This window comes from Anabrus simplex, chromosome 9, assembly GCF_040414725.1.
Source record: "Anabrus simplex isolate iqAnaSimp1 chromosome 9, ASM4041472v1, whole genome shotgun sequence".
Lineage (NCBI taxonomy): Eukaryota > Metazoa > Arthropoda > Insecta > Orthoptera > Tettigoniidae > Anabrus > Anabrus simplex.
This window is the reverse complement of record NC_090273.1, coordinates 94,539,430-94,563,482: the sequence shown is the minus strand read 5'-3', so window position 1 is coordinate 94,563,482 and position 24,053 is coordinate 94,539,430. Positions and strand designations below refer to the sequence as shown.

Below are 24,053 nucleotides of genomic sequence, written 5' to 3'. Positions count from 1 at the left end.
GAATTTACACGCTGTACTAATGTCACCAATGAAACATGTGCTACGTTTGCAAACATTCAACAAAGACTGAAACCTGGCATGTTAGCGCAGCCTTGAGTACATCCGGCACTGTATTTTGTTACCGGCCGCTTCACTCACTCAAGAACTCCCACGCACAGGATGGAGCGGTTCCATTTTATTCTGCTCATCTGGTATGTTTACCAAAGAGAATGCATAACAGGATAAATACAATGACAAGCCAGTGTGGAAAGAGGAAGATATGGAAAGAAAACTCAAAAGATAGGACCATCCACCGTCATCCAAATCGAAAACCTCTCTGCTTCCCGCTCTATGTTAGCCCCGAGAAGATTCATATCAAAGTGATGTAAGTTGCAAGTCATCTACAATATCAGTGGCACAAATTTTGTTGGGACAGAGAAGAAACATCAGTGGCATAACCTGGAGATTCAAGCCACCTACAGCACCATGGTGGGGTGGATAGTGGGAGCAGATCATTCAAACAGTCAAGAAACTTACAAAACATTCTTGGTCATGCATGTGTGAATTATAAAGAAATAATACTCATTTTAATGACTGTAAAGAGGATATCAGTGTCAGACTGCTTACTTACACTTACACACAGACACACACACACACACACACACACACACCTCTCCCCCCCCTCCCCCCAAGGATCAATGAGACTTGGTAGCTTGACTCTGGTTAAAATTAGGAGATTAGGTTCAGTATCTACAACATCTAAAACACTTTACAAAGGTGAAAAATGAGAGTATCCTCCTAATTCAATACAATAAATATTCCGTCATTAGATGGAGTAAACAAATTCAACGGAATGATTCTAATATCTTGTAACATCTAAAACAGTTGAAAAAGCAGTTCCGTGTGGAGTACCTTGGCCAGTTTGTCCTGTGAAAACATGAGGTAAAAGGCTGTGCTCAAGATATTCAAGTAGGTGAGGTTGTGCTGTTCAGCAGTGATAAGAAGAAGATAGATCAACCAATAGGAAAAGTACGAAGGAATACCTCATACAGTTCGGGAACTGCTGTTTCATGTTTCTGCATGAGGTACCAACATGATTATTATAAGATCAGGCAAGAGTGTGAACATTCCACTGTGTTTTCCTCAGTGAAAAAATATTCTAGCGTATTAAATTCCAGATATTGTCTTTGTTTTGTTATTTGAAATCATAAGGTGGGAGAGTGTTAAAATATGAAAATATTTATCTAAAGGTCACTGAAAAACTTTTGAAGACAATATACAGAGTGTTCCTAAACATGTGAGAAGTAATTTGGGGATGGATAGCACACCCCCCAAAAAACTAAAAAATCTCCATGAACATATTACCTATGGTTTATCATTTATGAGCCACGTCTATTTTAGTTAGTAGCTAGAATGGAGGGACGGTTCATATTTAGGATAAATTTTGGAGAAAGGCCTGCTGCTACGAACATTGCTGTGCTGTGCCAGTGTGCGCAACAAGGTTCTCATCAAATACGCACAGTGCCTAGTGTTTTGAACATGTCCAACAATGATGCTTGATGATGATGATTGTTGTTTACAGGGGCCTAACATCAAAGGTCATCGGCCCTGTCCAACAATCGAAGAGGGGGCATGTTCAGGCATGTATTCAGGTGCATAGTGGATATTCTGAGGACTTCTTGTATTAGAATACAGTATCCCAGCAAGTTATTTGACATGCGATGTGCCAGTAAGCCTGCCTATTCTTTATTTGGGAAACATGAAGAAACTTCACTCCACACAGAGAAGAAAGGAACTAAGTTGACAGAGAACTTTGATAATTTGAGGTGTCAGTTATTAAAATGAACTTGTATTTTTTACTGATTGTTTTGGAGTATTAATATGCTAAGATATGGTTTGTTAGTTTTATTCAAAACAGTTCCAAAATTTATATCTATTATTCTGACTCAAATTTAGGCTATTAGTACAATAAGGTAATAAATCTCATAGGCATTTTAGAGCTACTGCCAGCAATGTATTCAGCTGTCTCTAAACTGGGGAAAAGACACCTTTTATAGCTGTTCATCACATGGGCAACAGATACTACTAGCGCATAGATTTCAGTGGCATCTCCTCCGCTGTGGATACACTATCCCTTCTCTAAGTCCAAGGAGAGACAGGTAGCCAAGCATTTTAAATATAAGGGACAATCAAAAAGTTTCCATTCGACTGCTGTACAGTCCTGAATCGGGATGCCAATCAGGCAAAATCGCCGTAAGCACGAGTCACTTATCACACTGATGCGCCAGAGTGAAGATCCTCATGTGGTAAAACACAGTGTCATCCTGCATAAAGAAGTCTGTAACCTTCTGCTGCACATACTCATCCGATTGGAAGCATCAACTCTTCAAGGCATTTTTTGAGGGGACCGAAGGCGTGATAATGGTTATGCGCCAGTCCGCCCTAATTGCCTCATCTACACAACCCGCTTGTTCTTGCCCGTAATGGATGAGGCTGGCCACCCAGATCGACCAGTGTCTTGTGTCAAAACGCGACCTGCATGGAACAGCACCATGGTGGGGTGGATAGTGGGAGCAGATCATTCAAACAGTCAAGAAACTTACAAAACATTCTTGGTCATGCATGTGTGGTTTTCGACAGGGTCTTCATTTCCAATGGATATCCACCGGTTGCAGCCAAAAACAGAATAACAGCACGTTGGTCCTGTTTTGATGCATTTGGTAATAACGTTGCCATAGTTCATGTGGCCACATTTAACGCACTCACCCCAGCACGACAAAACTGTCACACTAACCCCTTTGCCTACATGTCCGTGCTTATATACCCGCATCGGAGTCGTACTACATTGAATGTTCACTGCAGCAACGCCTTCAAACAGAAACTTTGTAATCACACCCTATACCTAGGAAGTATGGTGTCACAAGACGAGACTAAAGTTCATGAAATTTCCATCAGAATACAATTAGCAGGAAAGTTTTATCAGAGCACAAGAGATCTGCTATGGAATGACCAGGTACCAAGACAATATAAAGAAGCTTTATATAAGACCGATTCTATGCCCATCCTCATATATATGGAAGAGAAAAATGGGCTACAACAATTATGAAGAAAAGCAGACTTCAAGGAATGGAAATTAAGTACCTACAAAGTGCATTAGAAAAGAAAAAGAAAGACTGTGTAAGAAATGAAGAGGTAAGAGCTAGATTTGGAACAGAGAAGTTACTGGATAAAGTAGAAAAATCCATAATGTAGTGGTTTGGTCATATGAAAAGAATGTAAGTATCAAAAACTACAAAAGCAATGTTAGAGTGGAAGGCAGAGGGTAGAAAACCTAGAGGTAGACCAAGGAAGAGGTGAACATGTAAAGTGGAGAAAGCAGTGGAGCAAAGAGTCACAGATGGGTGTGGAGTGTTGGAGTTGGATAATGAGGAAGAGGAGCAGCAGCAGCAGCAGCAGCAGCAGAAGACGATGTTTGTTGAAGAATGGGAAAATGTATGTAGAAGTTCCTAAGTTTTGATAAGTAAATATCTTCTTAAAAAAAAAAAACTAATAACACACTTGCATATAATCATTACAGTATATTTAAGAAACAGTCATTCAAATAGTGCTCGAAAACAGCCAGTGAGTGGAGAAAGGATTTAAGTCCCTTTATTTCAAAATTTTGTTCCCAAAAATGTGTTTCACTGTATTCCAGCTAAAACTGTTGATCATCTTTTTTTTTTTTTGCTAGGGGCTTTACGTCGCACCGACACAGATAGGTCTTATGGCGACGATGGGATAGGAAAGGCCGAGGAGTTGGAAGGAATCGGCCGTGGCCTTAATTAAGGTACAGCCCCAGCATTTGCCTGGTGTGAAAATGGGAAACCACGGAAAACCATCTTCAGGGCTGCCGATAGTGGGATTCGAACCTACTATCTCCCGGATGCAAGCTCATAGCCGCACGCCTCTACGCGCACGGCCAACTCGCCCGGTTTGCTCATCTTTGTAGATGAAGGTACTTACATGGACAAAATAAGGAAGACACAAAGGACGTACTTTCAATAATTCTTTTTGCTTCCCTATGAAAAGTGAAAATGACTTAGTTCATTTCTCCACAATTTGATTCAATTAAAGTTCCAAACTTTCAATTTTGATACTGTTTTTTTCATTCAGTAAAAATAATACCTCTATTTTATACGAGTCACTTGTATTACCTTGAAACCTTTGTCAAGTTTTCCCTTGGGATCTATCGATGGATTACATCCACAATCAAATGGATTTACATCTCTGTCTTCAGACTTGACAATGTCGACCTTCTCTTCGCGTTCAGTTGGAACTATACCAGAACACAGTGGGACAATTTTGAGGATAATGTACAGTGAATAGCAGATGAATTACAACTTTTATCATCTTAAAAACTAGAAAGGCACTTCATAAAATAACGTAACAAGAACCTGCACTGAGAAACTTTATTTTACAGGCAGATATAAGGATATACAGTAGTAAGGCACTGATATGCATTACTATTCACCTTAATCATTATACTTGTCCAAGCAAGCACTTGCTCCAGAGGCACACCAAGGCATCAATGGCAGCATGGAAGAAATCTGCATTCAGTCCCCGTAGCCATGTCATTATGGAATGCTGAACAATCATACCGTCTTTGAATCGCTTACCACCCATGTGCTTCTTCAACAGTCTGAAGAGATGGATATCACTGTGTGCCAGGTCGGAATTGTAGGGAGGATGGTTCAGTTTATTCATTTCCTCTCCATGGGATTGACAGTGAATGCAGTTAGCTACTGAGACACACTGGAGTGTAAATTAAAGTTTCACCATGTGAGCTCCTGTTACTTCATTTTTTGAAGCTTCCTTGATCTTAAGTACTGAAATGAAAAGGAAAATAATAATAATAATAATGATTTCAAAGACATTGGAAATTTACTGAACATCCAATCCCTAACTCCCCTTCCTATAAACAAATATTTGCCTGAGTTTGTCCTCTTGAATTCCAACTTTATCTTCATATTGTGATCTTTCCTACTTTTAAAGACACCACTCAAATGTACTCATCTACTAATGTCATTCCACGCCATCTCTCCATTGACAGCTCGGAACATACCACTTATTATACCAATATAGTTGGTCCGTTATTGGACATTATAAATTTTCCAGCTAACTCACTCCTGGTTGCCAGCGTTTCACCCCAGTGTGCTAGGTTGGGTTCATCAGTTGGTAAATAGCACACATACCAAGACGCATGGCTAGTGCACACCATGGAGGTCAATGGACTATGAGACACTTTGTCTCATTTTCAAACATATCACATACCACTTAGTCAAGCAGCTGGTCTCCTTTCTCCCAAGTCTTCCCAGCCCAAATTTTGCAGCATTTATGTAAAACTACTCTTGTGTCGGAAATCACCTAGAACAAATTGAGCTGCTGTTCTTTGGATTTTTTCCAGTTCTTGAATCAAGTAATCCTGGTGAAGGTCCCATACACTGAAACCATTACTATTTGGGGTCTTACCAGAGACTTATATGCCCTCTCCTTTACATCCCTACTACAACCCTTAAATACCCTCATAACCATGTGCAGAGATCTGTACCCTTTATTTACAGTAATGCAGTAATTAAAACTGAGAGATGACATAGCTGTTAGGCTCCTTTAAACAACAAACATTATCATTATCATCATCATCAGCATCAAAACTGAGAGAACTCTTCCTATTTGTTAAACTCACAACCTGACTTTTAACCCTGTTTATCATCACACCATTGCCTGCTGTCCATCTCACAACATTATCGAGGTCATTTTGCAGCTGTTCACAATCTTGTAACTTATTTATTACTCTATACAGAAAAACATCATCTCAAAGAACCTTATCTCTGATTCCACTTCTTTACTCATATCATTCATATATACAGTATAAGAAAATATAAAGATCCAATAATACTGTCTTGAGGAATTCCCCTCTTAATTATTACAGGGTCAGATAAAGCTTTGCCTACTCTACTACTCTGAGATCTATTTTCTAGAAATATAGCAACCCAGTCAGTCACTCTTTTGTCTAGTCCCATTACACTCATTTTTGCCAGTAGTCTCCCATGATCCTCCCTATCAAATGCCTTAGATAGATCAATTGCAATACAGTCCATTTGACCTTCTGAATCCAAGATATCTGCTATATCTTGCTGAAATCCTACAAGTTGAGCTTCAGTGGAATAATCTTTCCTAAACCCAAACTGCCTTCTATCTAACCAGTTATTAATTTTGCAAACATGTGTAATATAATCAGAAAGAATGGTTTCCCAAAGCTTACATACAATGCATGTCAAACTGACTGGCCTGTAATTTTCAGCTTTATGTCTATCACCCTTTCCTTTAAACACAGAGGCTACTATAGCAACTCTCCATTCATTTGGTATAGCTCCTTCAAGCAAGCAATAATCATATAATCATAATCATATAAGTATTACATCCCAACCCAAGGTCTTTAGTACGGTATACCCCCCAAAACCTTACCGGTATCAATTCCAGCTGCTTTCTAGTTTTCAACTTTAGTATCTTACTGTAAATGTCATTGTTATCATAGGTCAATTTTAATAATTCTTTAGTGTTAGTCACCTTCTCTATGTGCACATTATCCTTGTAACCAACAATCTTTACATACTGCTGACTGAATACTTATGCCTTTTGAAGATCCTCACCCACACATGGCCCTTGTTCATTAACCCTTATACTCCGGTCGACTGCTGCAGCAGTCGGGTGGTAGCTGTGCCGCATACCCGGTGGACTGCTGTAGCAGTCGTGCTGGAGCTATGCCTCATAGCCGGTCGACTGCTGTAGAAGTCATGTGTTGTTCGCCTGTTTTCCATTTCACTACGATACACTGCTGGAGAAGTTCGGCCTTGGAGTCCCTCATGACTCTCTTTGGAGTCTATAGTTAAGGCTATGATCACCAGATTACAGGAGTAACTAGTTCGAAGACAAAAGGAATGTGTCCGGTATGCTACTCACTTCGTGCCTAATTGCTTCCCAGTGCTGACATGCTTGTGCTTCTTGACTTAGCTTTCAATCGCTTTGAAATTGTGAAAGGCCTGATGATGGAGGAAATATATACTGCGGAGGAAGCTCTTGCCCACATATTGGGTAGTGATGTTGAAGAAGATGATGATGAGTTATTTGTCATATGATTCTGCTTACATTAAAATTGAATAATTGAAAAAGAGGTTCAACCTATTCAATACATAAGAGAAAGAAATGTAGTGATTACATTCTTATTTAATAGTAATTAGAATGACTTCAATCACACCTTCCATTTCAGGCACGTCTTCTACTCAAGTTACATTTTCATCAACTAAAAGGTCGGCCTATTTTGATGATTCAACTGAAGATGAAGATAGTGAGGATGAATATCAGGTGCCTGAACCATTGAGCAGAAAACTAAATTGGAAAAAGGAGAACTTGAATCCAAAGAAACATAAGTTCGACGCAGCTATGCTAGTAGAGTGAAAAGTTCTAAAAATATAATCATAAGAATTTCACCAAATGTGCATTTCAGATAAAATAAAATACTTTTAAACTCTGCCTGTCCTCTCCTTACGCCATGGGTCGACTGCGGAAGGGAGAGCGGAGCAAGACGAGTATTCTGTACAGCAGGCTCGGTGAGCTACTCGCTGCTCGCGTCCCGAGGGTCTCACCACCATACTCTCTATGCCAGAGTGAAAGGGTTAATGATTCCTGGAATGTCCATTGAACCTGTTTCTGCCTGTACCTACACATACCCTTCTATATTTTCACTAAAATTTGTATGACTGCCAATTATGCTTGCCATCATGTTATCCTTAGCTGACTTCTATGCTAGATTCAATTTCCTAATAAGTTCCTTCAAATTCTCCTTATTCCACAGCCATTTCTAACTATTTCTTTCCAATCTGCACATCCTTCTTAGTCTCTTTATTTCTCTGTTATATTAAGGTGGGTCTTTACCACACCCTACCACCTTTAAAGGTACAAACCTATTTTACCAAGCTTGATAGCTGCAGTCGCTTAAGTGCGGCCAGTATCCAGTAATCGAGAGATAGTGGGCTCGAGCTCCACTGTCAGCAGTCCTGAAGATGGTTTTCCGTGGTTTCCCATTTTCACACCAGGCAAATGCCGGGGCTGCACCTTAATTAAGTCCATGGCCGCTTCCTTCCACTTCCTAGGCCTTTCCTATCTCATCATCGCCATAAGACATATCTGTGTTGGTGCGACGTTTAAAAAGAAAAAAAAAAAAAAGCAAACCTATTTTCATATTCCTCAACAATTGCTTTAAACCCATCCCAGAGTAGTTTTACATTTTTATTTACCCTTTTCCACCAATCATAGTTACTTTTTAAAAACTCCCTCATGCCTTCTTTATCAGCCATCCCAGAGTAGTTTTACATTTTTATTTACCCTTTTCCACCAATCATAGTTACTTTTTAAAAACTCCCTCATGCCTTCTTTATCAGCCATATGGTATTGCCTAATAGTCCTACTTTTAAGACCTTCCTTTCTATCACATTTATTTTTAACTATGACAAAAACAGCTTTGTGATCACTAATACCATCTATTACTTTGGTTTCTCTATAGAGCTCATCTGGGTTTACCTGTACCATGTTCAGAATATTCTTCCCTCTAGTTGAACCCATCACTTTCTGAATCAGCTGTCCTTCCCATATTAATTTATTTGCCATTTGTTGGTCATGCTACCTGTTGTTTGCATTACCTTCCCAACTGACATTTGGTAAACTGAGATCTCCCGCTTCAATCACATTCCTTTCCATATCATTCCCCACGTAGCTGATTATCTTATTAAATAATTCTGAATCAGCATCAGCGCTTCCCTTTCCCGGTCTGTACAGTCCAAAGACATCAAGTTGCCTATTATCTTTACAAATGAGCCTTACAGCTAGAATTTCATGTTCGGCATCTTTAACTTCTTCATAGCTTACAAATTCTTCTTTCACCAGAATGAATACTCCCCCTCCTACCAATCCTATCCTGTCTCTATGATACACACTCCGTTTCCGTGAGAAAATTTCTGCATCTATTATATCACTTCTCAGCCATGATCTCAGCCATGATTTAACTCCTATTACAATATCTAGTAAATATGTATCTATTAAATTACTTAATTCTATTCCTTTCTTTACAATACTTCTACAGTTCAACACTCATTTTTTTAATGTCATCCCTATTTGACTTCCAGATCCCTGTACCCTTATCCCTGCTCCCTGGACCACCCTATTTTCCTGAAGGTCACTCCCTATAACCCTTCTAAACAAATTTCCTAACATATGTACCACTGTGGTTTAAGCGAAGGCCATCTGAGTGCAGATCCCTATCTCCTACCCATCCATTAGGATCTAGAAAAATCACTTCCAGTTTCCCATATCCCCTCTACATAGTCTCATTTAAATCCCCAATCTTCCAGCCTCAGTATTCCTCCCTACACTGTATTCCACTAACAACACTCTCCGCTTCCTTAAACTTGACCTTTACCGGATCCCAAACATCCTCAACTATGTTGGTATGTATACCTGCTTGCCTTAGGTTATTGGTACCAATGTGAAACACTACCACCTTCTCCTTTCCCTCTTCCTCTTCTACTTTCCACAACATCTGCCTTAACCTAATTCCTGGATAACACTCTACCCTGGTTTTCTTTCCTCCACATGTCTAGGAATGGAATCCCCCATGACCAGAGCCTCAATCCTACCCATCTCATTTCATACCCTCCCCTCCCCTCCTGGTCAGACCTACCTTTCCTGACAGCTGCATAAGCTACTTTCTCTCCTCATGACCCTGTTGCACCTGTCTTTTCCTATCTTCTACTCTACATTTCTCTATCCAATCTTTTCCCTTCCTCCTACATCCACACTTCTCAGTGACAGTTCCCTGCTCCTCACCTTCTCTCTGTTGTTCTGCCTCCAGTGACTCATACAGGTTTCTCAAAGACACCTGTCCTGAATTCTGATTCTGAATAGAGCCCTGAATAGAGAATTCTAACTATCTCCCTCAAACTGTCAACGGTATAAGTCCAGGATCCCCCAGCACGGGTGCGCACGGGCTCTGCAGCTGTTGTTCGTGCGCCTATATGACGTCATATATGACGTGCTTAGAAAGTTGAGGTTTGCAATCATGGCGGATAATTTGAAGAGATGTGTAGTGGCAGGAATGAAATACCCGTATTGTCTATTACTAAGCACAAACAGACATGAAAATGGAAAGTTTGAAATTTGCAAGAACTACCAGTACCCTCAAAGATTATTGAAATGAAATGAAATGGCGTATGGCTTTTAGTGCCGGGAGTGTCCGAAGACATGTTCGGCTCGCCAGGTGCAGGTCTTTTGATTCGACTCCCGTAGGCGACCTGCGCGTCGTGATGAGGACAACACATACACCCAGCCCCAGTGCCGGCGAAATTAACCAATGATGGTTAAAATTCCCGCCCCTGCCGGGAATCGAACCCGGGACCCCTGTGACCAAAGGCCAGCACGCTAACCATTTTTTTTTTGCTAGGGGCTTTACGTCGCACCGACACAGATAGGTCTTATGGCGACGATGGGATAGGAAAGGCCTAGGAGTTGGAAGGAAGCGGCCGTGGCCTTAATTAAGGTACAGCCCCAGCATTTGCCTGGTGTGAAAATGGGAAACCACGGAAAACCATTTTCAGGGCTGCCGATAGCGGGATTCGAACCTACTATCTCCCGGATGCAAGCTCACAGCCGCGCGCCTCTACGCGCACCGCTAACCATTTAGCCATGGAGCCGGACGACAGATTATTATTAGCAACGGTACTATTTTTATCCTACTATGATCTAACATATAGGCCTACACACACAAAGGTACACACGAATATAGTAGGTAGGCAATATACAGTAGGCCTACTATCTAATATACCGTATCTACACTATAATTCTCAACTGAAATGTGGTTATATTAATTTTACAGCTGGTGGATTAGCCTACGGTACTATTATTTTCCCTACTACGCGGGACGGAGATTAAAAATGTCCTTAAATGCTAAAAAATTAGGTTGTCTACAATAATTTCTCAAAAAAACTTCTGTCAAAACTACGCTGGGGACTTGAATCAACTTGAATTGCAATATTATTGGGATATCCGATATAGGAATTTGATTATTAACTTTTACCCGATGAATAAACAAAGGTGCAAAGTACAAAGTAAGCCGGGGACTTAGAACTACAAATTATCAGAATGTACAGTAATCAGCTGATTCTTGTATTTGTTTACTCAACTATCATATAGCCTACTCTTTGATCTCGTCGGAACGCAGCAAACAATCGTCAACAATCCAAAGACTGTTGAATAATTATCCAGTGAAATACCGTGTGTTCTCTTTAACTTCATTTTAAATCGAAGTCTGCAGGCGTAACGTGTTGTTAAAATGAATAAATTATTACCTTCGTGATAGTTCGAACGAATATATATACGAAATACCAGGTCTGCACGAATGTAAAAGCCGCAAAGTTACAACAAATACAGTAGAGACAATACGCGACACTTACGGATTTAGCCTTGTTAAAATGGGAGACAATTCGACGGTGGCGCTCCTAGTGACTTGACCTGAGAAATCGCGCTAAATTCAAATATCAATGGAAATGCATATACGAAAATGGATAAATAAATTACGCTTAGAAGGAAAGTATTATTGAGATATTAACTTCGAAGTTGCTAAAGCAATTCTGGATAAATGAATGAAGAATTATTTAAAAGGTTATTATTTAAAGACTGAAATTACACATATAAACAAGATGTGAAATGGACTGCTGTGAAGTGGCTTGATCTTTCGTTTATGCATTACCGTCCTTTTTCTGCTTTAGCATTCCTGCCTGAACTTTTACGGTTAGATTTGTCTATTTTCTCATTTAAAAAACATTGTATCATCACATTAAGACACCTGTCAATAAAAATATCGGCACATTTAGGGGCGGCCATACCTTATGTGCTGAAGTACTGCAGCACATTGCCTATTTGAAAATAAATCACTTTAAAAATATTATCTGCAATGAAATAAAGTGCATTGAAAAAGACGTCAGCCAAAGAATAGGAAAGTATTCAATTCCCCTTCACAACCAGGTAATTAGTCGTGTGCTCCACGCAGGGTGTTGTGCTGGGCTATGCGATCACAGCTCAGCAAGAATTTCTAAGCCTTTTCCCAGAAAACAGGACCCTCCTGTGGGTGGGGGCGGTAGAATAACACCCACGGTATCCCTGTCTGTCGTAAGAGGCGACTAAAAGGGGCCCCAGGGGCTCTGAACTTTGGAGCGTGGGTTGGCGACCACGGGGCCCTTAGCTGAGTCCTGACATTGTTTCCACTTACTGGTGCCAGGCTCCTCACTTTCATCTATCCTATCCGACCTCTCTTGGTCAACTCTTGTTCTTTTCTGACCCCGACGCTATTAGGTTTGCGAGGGCTAGGGAGTCTTTCATTTTCACGCCCTTCGTGGCCCTTGTCTTCCTTTGGCCGAAATCTTCATTTTTCGAAGTGTCGGATCCCTTCCATTTTTTCCCTCTGATTAGTTTTATGTAGAGGATGGTTGCCTAGTTGTACTTCCTCTTAAAACAATAATCACCACCACCACCACCACCACCACCACCAGAAAGCAGGAACTCTGCCTTTTGCGCATGCGTGCCCAACTTTTCCGATAGGCTGTGGAAACAACAGCCAAGACCGTCAAGACATCACTTCACAGCGATTCTTCGTTCGACCACAGAGAGGCAGGACTAGTCACACTTGCATTACAGCACCCTCTTAACTCAGCGGTAGTATTTAAGAGGGGATCGCTCAAGGCAAACGGGAAAACAAAATACTTTAGAGCTGTTCCCGCCAGGTCTTTTAATACCAAAGAGGATAGAATACTCCCAACTTGCCTATTCCATAACAACCTTTGTAAATCGATGGACTATAAAAATTGCACTTTAATAGGCTATGTTGTCAAAAGAAAGACATGATATTGTGATTTTCTTTTAAAAATGTCTAGTTTATAAAAGTCATATAAAACATAAGGTGTAATTTTGCATTACGACGTTTCAATGATTTTGGTATCATTGGGAAGTTCTGTTTTTGCGCGCTCACGCAAAGTTTTTGAGTTCATGAATATTTTGCCATTGCAGGTGTTATTGTGTGTTTAATTATATAGTTTTATAAATGAGGAATATGTATATGTGTTGGGGTTGTTTGCGTGTTTGTTCAATGTGGAAAACTCAGTGGAGAGTCTCTTGAAAACCGCATACCGGTATGTTTCGCAATTTTTTATTTTTTGGAGGGGGATGGGTTAGAGCACGCAAGTGGTTTTCTGCACGCCTTAAATTAAATAGTAGCGTGTGTAATTCCTTGATATCTCCTCTTAACATGAGGGGAAAGGTATGTGCTGTGTTTGGTTGCAGTAACTATGAAGTAGAGAAGAAAGCGTGGTCTTTCTTTCGCTATCCTCATGACAAGAAAATGTAAGTAATATTGTGTTGCATATATATTCTTCCAGTGACAAAGAGATTTTTATAGTACTTCATAATTTTCTGACCTGCTCGACCCACATTTTAACTGGCTTAAAATATAATATGCGTATTTTATTGTTTAGTGCAGCAGTTAACCTTCAATACCGATGTGTTGTAGGCGTGATCTGTGGGTTTTGAAATGTCACAGACGTGATTTGGATAAGGTGTACAAGAAAGCAGGGACATTACACTTATATAAGAATTATCTGTTCAGATCATTTCCAGGTCAGCGACTTTAGAAATCCTCGACTATACAGCCAAGGGTATGTTACATTCTTACTCTAATTGTACGTAAATATTCCTCAAAGCATCACTATCGACAACATTTTCATACTTTTCTTTCTTTTATCCTTCTTTTCAGATTAAAGCCGGGATTTTATAGATTTTCTTTCTGTTAGTAGGCTTCATGTTAAGAGGAAAATTGTCCAGCTTTTAAATGTTAATTTATGGCATCATGTGTGTAAGGAATGTGCCGATATTTTTATTGACAAGTGTCTTAATCTGATGATGCAATGTTTTCTAAATGAGAAAAAAGGCAAATCTAACCGTAAAAGTTCAGGCAGGAATGCTAAAGCAAAAAAAGTAATGCATAAATGAAAGATCAACCCATTTCATAGCAGTCCATTTCACATCTTGTTTATATGTTTAATTTCAGTCTTTAAATAATAACCTTTTAAATAATTCTTCATTCATTTATCCAGAATTGCTTTAGCAACTTCGAAGTTAATATCTCAATAATACTTTCTTTCTAGACGTAATTTACTTATCCATTTTCGTATATGCATTTCCATTGATATTTGAATTTAGCGCGACTTTTCAGGTCAAGTCACTAGAAGCGCCACCGTCGAATTGTCTCCCATTTTAACAAGGCTAAATCCGTAAGTGTCGCGTATTGTCTCTACTGTATTTGCTACAACTGACTTTCACACACAACAAGCAATTCAAATGTTCAAAGAACAAAAGCAAACGAAGGTTTGGACCGCACTTTTGAATTATTGGTTTGTAATTTTGTATTATCGTTTAATGCACGCCCAGCTCGATTCAGTCCACTGCTAAGCTTTGCTTACTCTGCTAAGCAACAGACAGCGATATTGGACCAAGGACTGACATTCATCGGAACATTAAAAAAAAAGGGGGGGGGGGGGAAATACCTCCCGAATTTCTAATGGACAAATCTCGCCAGGTTGGCTCTAGCATGTTTGGATTCCAACCTGATATGACACTAATGTCCTATGTGACGAAAAAGAAAACAGTTGTCCTTCTTCTATCAACTATGCACGACACAGGTGAAATCGATCCCACAACTAACAAACCATTCATCATCGTTGACTATAATGGGACCAAGGATGGCACAGATACTGTTGATCAGATGTGCTCTACATATACAACAGCAAGGAAAACCAGGCGATGGCCTCTTGTAGTATTTCTCCGTGAACTCGATATTGCAGGTATACACTCGTACAAGATATTTCTGGCCAACAGCCCATCAAAGGATTGTGTGAAAAAGAAATATCTCACTGAATTGGGACTGAGTCTGATGGAGGTAAATATCCGAGAAAGAGCTGAGCTTCTGTCCCTTCCAAGTGATTTACAGGTATTCTTATCGAAGTTTCCTGAAGCCAAGGAGACTATTAAGAGTGCATCACAAAAGAAAATCTGCTTCATTTGTGGAACGCACAAAAATACGAAGACTGGTGTTACCTGTGACCTATGTCGTCGAAATGTGTGCCGCAATCATAGTCAGCATAAGGTTACCTGTGAAAAGTGCAGTCAAGAAGCTGAAGATGAAAACTAAATTTGCTTCACTTCATTTGGAACAGTAATCCGCTATTTGACTTCATAACTCTATGTAAAGCAGTCCCGTGTTTCAATTTCTTGACTTGTATTTGTGTGTTCTCTAAAACATGTTTAATTTCATAAAGTGTATATATTTTTGCCTTTTTTAGAATACACATTATATCTTACAATTATTTCAATAAATTTTCTTAACCTAAAACTCTAAAATGCATATAATGTTCGAGAAAGTTGGCAAACTACGTTGTGCAGTCCAAACACCGCCGCGCGCACAGTAGCGTGATGATGGAGTGGCACGCGCGGTCCAGGGTTAACAACTTTATCACTACGATAATGCATGAGCACTCTCAACAGCCGACCATTCACAAGCGCGTCCAACAATGGACAATGGGCACACCGCCCAGCCACTTTTGCAGACCGCCGGCTAACATAACCTAGATATGGGCTGGTCACTTAATATTAATACATATTTATTTGAGTCGTTGAGTGCTCCAAATTGAAATGTAGGGCTATGAATATTGTAAAACTGATAATTTCAATGGTAAATCTTCATTATTGTCAGCATAATTGCATCTGTTACATGGAGTTTAAATATTTAGATTGTCTATCACGTAATGTCTTGCGCGAGCGGTGTCTGGATTGGCGTGGAATCGCAAGCGCGCACGCTATTTCGCATGACATCACAAATCCGTAGGGCATTCCACAGCAACACAGTGGTAAGCTCCGGTGCTATGCGTTTATGAACGAGCAGTATAACACTAGAAGTTCTAAGTACCGGTAGTCTGTTATGTCCTGTTCGGGATAATAACACTAAAAACTTGTCAGTTTTGCTGTTAATGTTTATCCGTCTGATATTAGGCCTACTGTTAATGCCTTGAGGGGAATACATTAAAATTGTATCATGTTCATTTTTTACGTAGGCCTAGTATTCCCCATCCGGCTACTCATTCCTGCCACCCGGTTGACGACAATTTCTAGGGAGAAGACTACATTATTATTATTATTATTATTATTATTATTATTTTACGTCCCAGTAACTACTTTTATGGTTTTCGAAAACGCCAAGGTGTCAGAATTTAGTCCTGCAAGAGTTATTTTACGTGCCAGTAACTCTACCGACACGAGGCTGATGTATTTGAGCACCTTCAAATACTGGTACCACCGGACTGAACCAGGATCGAACCTGCCAAGATGGAGTCAGAAGGCCAGCGCCTCAACTGTCTTGAGTCACTCAGCCTGGCTAAGGAGAAGAACAAATAACTGACAAATTAAATCATAGAGAGATATAAATGCAATCAAAGGTCAGTGTTGGAAGAGCGAATATGAGACTGAGGGGACGAGAAAAATATGAACACACTAAAAGGACAGGGACGATTTCCACATCTTCAAACACTGTTGTCTAAAATTCGATGGACTCTCTCTTCATCAATCCCAATACGTGTACATCCCTTTGTTCTCAGCCCACAACAAGCTTGTTTTTACTTCCCAACTTCACCAGGAGGGCAGACATCAAACACCCATTGACTACTACTACTACTACTACTACTACTACTACTACAAAACGTTTTCATTCCTCCCCTGAAGGGGGAGGCGGGCCTCTTAGACGGTTACGCCATCTCTCAGACCGGGAGATTAGTTACGGTGAAGGAGATGTGAGGAGAAGGTGAGGGGGTAGGCGGCCGTGGCCTATACTACGAACTGTCCCGGCATTCGCCTTAGTGCAGGAGAATGGAAATCCACGGAAAACCACTAGCGCCTAGTGACAGGATCGTACTATGAACCAAACACGAAACGCGCATGCGCGCTTCCATGCTCTACTACTAGCTGAACGAGACCGCGCTAATGTAACTTTTGGGAGTTAACACGTGCTATTATCGTAAGGTAACTATCGTTATTCGGTGGTTTTATTTCGTTCTGAACGTTTCTTTCTTTTCTTTCTTTCGTTGTTGTTCTTGTTCCGTTCTGTTTCATTTTGTGTGGTTTTGTGAATAAGAAGATAGGCAATATGCCTACTCTCTACTATAAGTTCAGTATGTTTACTTGGGGTAGTGTGTACGAAGCAAGAACTACTTTGCGGAGGCATGTAAATCAGAAACATTCTCTGAAACTGGAAGAGATAGCGTCAAACTCACGGAAACCTCAGAGTAGTGAGATTCATACGAGTGACATATGTAATACTAATAAAACTTTTGTTCGGCACTCGTGTCTGAAGCGTCATCAGCGTAACCAGCACTCTGATACTGTGTGTCCTTAATTAGTTTTGTATTGTTAAATAATTTTTAAAATACCATTGTGTAGATAAATGTGCGCGTAAAATACCATGTTCACTTTCTTTAAGAAATCGTGAGTGTTCGTTTCCAAAATTCACAATTGCTTGTGTTGGGTACTGTTTTGCGAATAAACTCCCCGTCGACTATAACTGTGAGCTAAACTTGTCAGTTATTCCGTAGACTGCATTGTTTTTTACTTCTGCTTCCTTTCTGCTGTCGTAAAGCGCGCCTGTAGTTTGCTGGTTCTCGCTCCTTGCCTGCTGTGCTACGCATGCGCACATTGGAAGTGGTTCATAGCAAATACAGTAGACACAATACGCGACACTTACGGATTTAGCCTTGCTAAAATGGGAGACAATTCGACGGCGGCGCTCCTAGTGACTTGACCTGAAAAAATTGCGCTAAATTCAAATATCGATGGAAATGTATATACGGAAATGGATAAATAAATTACGTCTAGAAAGAAAGTGTTATAGAGATATTAATTTCGAAGTTGCTAAAGCAATTCTGGATAAATGAATGAAGAATTATTTAAAAGGTTATTATTCAAAGACTGAAATTCGACGTATAAACAAGGTGTGAAATGGACTGCTGTGAAATGGCTTGATCTTTCATTTATGCATTACTTTTTTAGCTTTAGCATTCCTGCCTGAACTCTTACGGTTGGATTCGTCTTTTATCCTCATTTAAAAACATTGTATCATCACATTAAGACATTTGTCAATAAAAATATCGGCAATTCCTTTCACATATGATGCAATGAATTAACATTTAATAGCTGGACAATTTTCCTCTTAACATGAAGCCTACTAACAGAAAGAAAATCTATAAAATCCCGGCTTTAATCTGAGAAGAGGGATAAAAGAAAGAAAAGTATGAAAATGTTGTCGATAGTGATGCTTTGAGGAATATTTACGTACAATTAGAGAGTAAAAATGTAACATACCCTTGGCTGTATTGTCGAGGATTTTTAAAGTCGCTGGCCTGAAAATGATCTGAACAGATCTTATAACTCTTATATAAGCGTAACGTCCCTTCTTTCTTGTACACCTTATCCAAATCACTTCTGTGACATTTCAAAACCCACAGATCACAGCTACAACACCACATCGGTATTGAAGGTTAACTACTGCACTATACAATAAAATATGCGTATTACATTGTATGCCAGTTAAAATACGGGTCGAGCAGGTCAGAAGATTATGAAGTACTATAAAAATCTCTGTCACCGGAAGAATATATATGCAAACAATATTACTTACAAGTTCTTGTCACGAGGGAACCTGAAGAACGACCGCGCATTTTTCTCTACTTCGTAATTACTGCAGCCAAACACAGCACATACCTTTCCCCTCATGTTGAGAGGAGATATCAAGGAATGGCACACACTACTATTTATTTATGTCAACTCACTGAAAACGCATAAATAACCCCAAAAATTTCACACAAAAATACACGTGCTCTTATGAGAGAATGAGAACTGTTCAGGTCTATCCGCTAGAGTGAGCTCCAGTAGCTGTCCCTCGATATCTCGCTCAGTGTCGCGTATTGTCTCTACTGTATTTGTTCATAGTACGCGACTGTCTTTAGGCGCTTGTCGGAAAACCATTCTCAGGACAGTCGACGGGCAAGGCTAGGCGAGAAATGCAGCATTGTGCCCCAAGCCCGTCTCCCGAATGCAGAGGCGTAGAGCCACGGTAGAGCCGCGACCACCTCTCCTCTGCACGGTTGGCCGGTCACAGTACATAGCTTATGGGACAACAACCCACTCTGCATCTACCGACACTCATTGAGGGGCCATCTTGACAAATCGTTAGTCTTGCTGCGGAAAGTTTAGAATAAGGAAGGCAGATAACACCGGAAAAGGGGAGGGAGCAGGATAAGATGAATACAGGTGTTAAAAGAGTAGAAGCACTAGAAAGGGATCCCAACGGGCCAATATAGTACGGTATAAATTTTGGAAAGTGACAAACACAATGTAGGAAAAACACAATGATATGTGGGAAATGGAATCACTAGAAAGAGGAGACAAGTGCAAACATGAAAACACGAAAGAACAAGGACAATCTTCTCATAAGTCTTTTTTTAACAATTCTTTATGTCGTACCGACACAGTTCTTAAGGTGACGATGCGATAGGAAAGGCCTAGGAGTGGGACGGAAGCGGCCGTGGCCTTAATTAAGGTACAGCCCCCAGCACTTGCCTGGTGTGAAAATGGTATATCACAGAAAACCGTATTCAGGTCTGCCGACAGTGGGGTTCCAACCCACTATCTACCGGATGCAAGCTCACAGCTGCGTGCCCCTAACCGTACGGCCAACTCGCCCAGTCATCTCACATTATTATTGGTACACTGTCATCTTAAAATATGTAGACTCTCTTTTCTCATCAATTCCAGATTTTCTACACCCATTTCTTCTAGACAGCAAACAAAGGTATGAAGCAGTGGCGAAGCGTACTAGTTACCACTGGTAACAGTTTCAAAATATAAAAATCGAATATTATTTAATATTAATATTTAATATTTTTGTTTCTTCGCCTGGACGTGTCGCGAGGACTCTATTGCATCAGACTGCCACCGTCAAAGCTGAGCGAAAGGCTGTTACCACTCCATGCAGTGGTTACCCTTTTAACCTTTTCTTACAGCTAGTCGAGTGTTATTGCGCCAAGCAAAGCCCCTCTCCCCTCGACGCTGTGATGTATCCAGCAACGTTCTCCGGTCGTGTTACACAGTGGAAATTGGAAATAAAGGCTTATAACGTATGAGCTGAGCTGTTCCCCCGCGCTCAACAGTGCATTGCTACATTATTGTATTATTGTTTTCTATTACAATACATGTTACTTCTATTGTTAAAATGTGAATTTATATTTGATTTATGTTAGGTAAGGATAGACTATAAGTGGCCTATAGGACTGGCGACTGCACAACGTATTAAACATTAAAATGTGTGCTGGCGCTTCCACCTCGAAAATAAGGGAGTTGACGGGCCCAGAATGTCCATGTATAATAGAAAGCTTAATGAACACGCCATTTTCGTTAAGAAATTTTGAAGAAAATAAAAACATAATTGAAAAAGGTAGACCCACGCCTTCTCTTAAAAATGTAGTCAAGGAATGGAAAAGAACAGTATTCTACGATATTTTCATGACTCGTGGTACATAAATCTAGACTGGTTATGTGGTTGTGCGAAAATGAATACACTGTACTGTTGGCCTTGTATTCTATTTTCCTCACAAAATAATGCTTGGAATAAAGACGGTATGGATAATTTAGATAGTTTCAGAGTTTTAAAGAGACGCCATGAGGTGTCTCAAGCACACATCAACGCTGTTGCCGGTATGATAAAAATGCGGCGCGAGCGACAACGTACTCTCAGAAGGAGTGTGGTAACACCACATTAGACTGTGGCAACACTCTTCAAAACGTCACGCGTCGACGCGGGTATGAAGGTAAATGGGATGAAAAGTCAGGTTGTAATTTTCACCAAGAGGAAAAGTCCTCTCAGTCTTAATTACTGTGGTGATGGGTTGATGGGAATCACTGTTTAAGTACGCAGGTGTTAATATAAGGAAAGATCTTCATTGTCCTGCCTGCTGTCATTTCTTGATGGATACAGTACTTGTGCATCCATCTCTCGGCACAGGCCAGAGTAAAGTCCCAGTCAACATCCATGGCTGTGACAATATGGAAGTTGCTGGGGTATGGGTAGTGCTGAGTAATGACATTCAAAGCATGACTAGTGCATCTGAGTGTTATGAAAGGTGCTGCTCATAGGGTCAGTCGTGCTGCAATAGTACTTTCTGGCCCAGTGAGGAAAGCAATGGCAAACTACCTCACTCCTCATCTTGCCTAGCACGCCTCATTTTGGTGCTGCTACTGGTTTTTGGGGTTTCCTTATAACCGCATAACCTTTGGTGGTGCTATTTGAGGATCCAACCAGCCTCTGGGCTGATGACCTAACAGACAGACTTCATTGTCATCAGTCGCTGATAGTCTGAAGTGGTCCATGCATAAAATATGTTCTGACTCTATACAGAATAACATCATCTGCATCATCCCTTTCCCAGTTATTTTGGTCTGGCACCATTAAGCCCAGGTTTATGGTCAGATGCCTTTCTTGATGCCAATCCTATGTGGAAGAATGTATTCACTATTGCATGTTTCTGTGGTGGTTTGTAGTGTGATGTGTTGTGTACAAATGAAGGTGGGTATTAATACAAACATCCAGTTCCAGAACTAGAGGAATTAACTATACGTAGTTAGAATCACTGGCCCGGCTGAGAGTCGAACTCAAGTGTCCTCTGAACTTAAAGTCACTATACTGACCATTCAGCCAATTAGCCAGACATGAGTTGTATGTAAATAAAGATGTGTATTAAAACAAACACAAATACCCAGTCTCCGAGCTAGATAAATTAACCAGACTTGGTTAGAATCCTGGGCTGGACCGGGAATCAAACCCAGGATATCTGAACTGCAGACCCCTATGCACACCATTCGCCCAAGGAGCCAGGCCAATTTGGATCACTCCCATTTACTACTACTACTATATTATTATTATTATTATTATTATTATTATTATTATTATTATTATTTGTCTATGAATGTACTGTAAACTGTTGGCCTTCAATATATCCCTGCAAGGAAGCTATGGAAGTATTCTACAACTACAGGCATGGCATTTTTACATTAATTTATGTACGATTTAGCGAAAAGGAAACAAATTTTTGCTTTATTTTGTGAAATAGATCTTTCCCCATCATTTGAATTTCACTTTAGTAATTTTCTAAAATTATTCATAAGCAGCTTAGTTAATGTGATCGGTGAATTATTTATGCAAAAGGTAGATAGCAACAGTATGGATACAAATGTATTATTCCTTTATTATATTCCTAATTAAGATTATGCATAGCTGTGAACTTGCATTCGGAAGATAGTGGGTTTGAATCCCACCGTCGGCAGTCCTGAATATGGTCTTCCGTGGTTTCCGCACCTTCGCACCAGGCGAATGCTGAGGCTGTACTTTAATTAAGGCCACGGCTCCTTTCTTTCCAGTCCTAGCCCCTTCCCATCCTTGCACCGCCAAAATCCTTAAATGTGTTAACGCAATGTTAACCTGACACAGATTGCGGAAAATTAGCAAAATGTGCTTAAATAAAAAATAAGATTGCATTATAAATTACAAGATAAAAAGTACGCCCTCTTATTTATTCTTCACTTTCTGAAAGATAACTTAGCACTATGACAATCACCATCCGCACTTTTTTTCGCAAGTGATTCTGTGGTTACTTATTTATTTTTCCCGAACCAGATTGCCATTATAAATCCACCAGCCCTTCGTATACTCACCCAACGGAACAAAATCAAAAGACCGGAGTACATCTGGTAATACATGTCATTGCGAAGTTCCGAGAATTTAAGCTTTTGTGGGCAAGGATGAGATGTGTAACAAGGACAACATACCGAACACTTCACTTGGCTACCGCCCAAGGGCATAACAGTGGACAATATCTGTGTCAGGTTACTTGAGGGAGGACCCCACCCTCACCCTATCATCCTATAGCCAGGCTGATGGCTCAGACGGTTGAGGCACTGGCCTTCTGCCCCCAACTTGGCAGGTTCGATCCTCGCTCAGTCCAGTCACATTTGAAGGCGCTCAGATACGTCAGCCTATTGTCGGTAGATTTATAGGTACATTAAAGAACTCCTGCGGGACAAAATTCCAGCATCTCGGCGTCTCCGATAACTATCATGAGTAGTTAATGGGACATAAAACCAATAACAGTAGACCTATTATTTATATTTATCTGTATGGTCATGACATTAAGAGATTTCCTGGAATATTAAAACGAACAGGTCTATTCCACTAATCTTCACATACGGTAGGTACCGTAGGCTACGTTAACTTTTGAATATCATTTCAAGTTTGTTTTACTATGAATTTCACCGCAGTTTCGCAAAATAACTACAGTACATTTCACTTTACATCAACCTTATCTCTTTAATTAGCCACCCAGACTCATTTTGCCCAACCTATTCCGCAATTATTCTCCGTTAGGCATGCGGGCTACAGTAGTTGTACTCTAGCCATTTTGTTTTCATTGCAGTTCCCAGGTTCTTAAAGCGGTGGAAAGGAGAGACTCTCAGTACCTTCCTTTCAGTCACCCTTCTCGAGATTTAGTGCAAGTTGGTACTTGCCACTGTGTGCGAGTGTTATTTCGCTTAGAATTCGGTTGGGCCACTCCAGTAGACTGCGCCGGTCTATGTTCTGGCGCTAGCCGTGACCGCGACTTCTAACGGAATTAGCAGTGAGTCTCGCATTGTGGACTAGTTGGATGAGGATTATGAAACGAACTTCAGATTGCCTATGATAGTGATGAAGGTGAATTAGATCAAGTGGCAGAGAAGTAGCGTACACAGAGGAAATGGTGGACAATCTTGCGGATATGATGCCGGATTTTGACAATATTACTTCACAT

The 24,053-nt window shown here is 40.4% G+C and overlaps 1 protein-coding gene across 1 annotated transcript in view; it reads right to left on the bottom strand.

The window, feature by feature from the left end:
• Positions 1 to 4,539: 4,539 nt before the first annotated feature.
• Positions 4,540 to 24,053, bottom strand: part of LOC136881317 (galectin-8) — a 366,233-nt gene continuing 346,719 nt past the window's right edge. Inside the window, exon 8 of the mRNA XM_067154130.2 lies at positions 4,540 to 4,844. Coding sequence (XP_067010231.2) covers positions 4,838 to 4,844 — 7 coding nt within the window. The 3' untranslated portion in view covers positions 4,540 to 4,837. The remainder of the gene's footprint in view (positions 4,845 to 24,053) is intronic.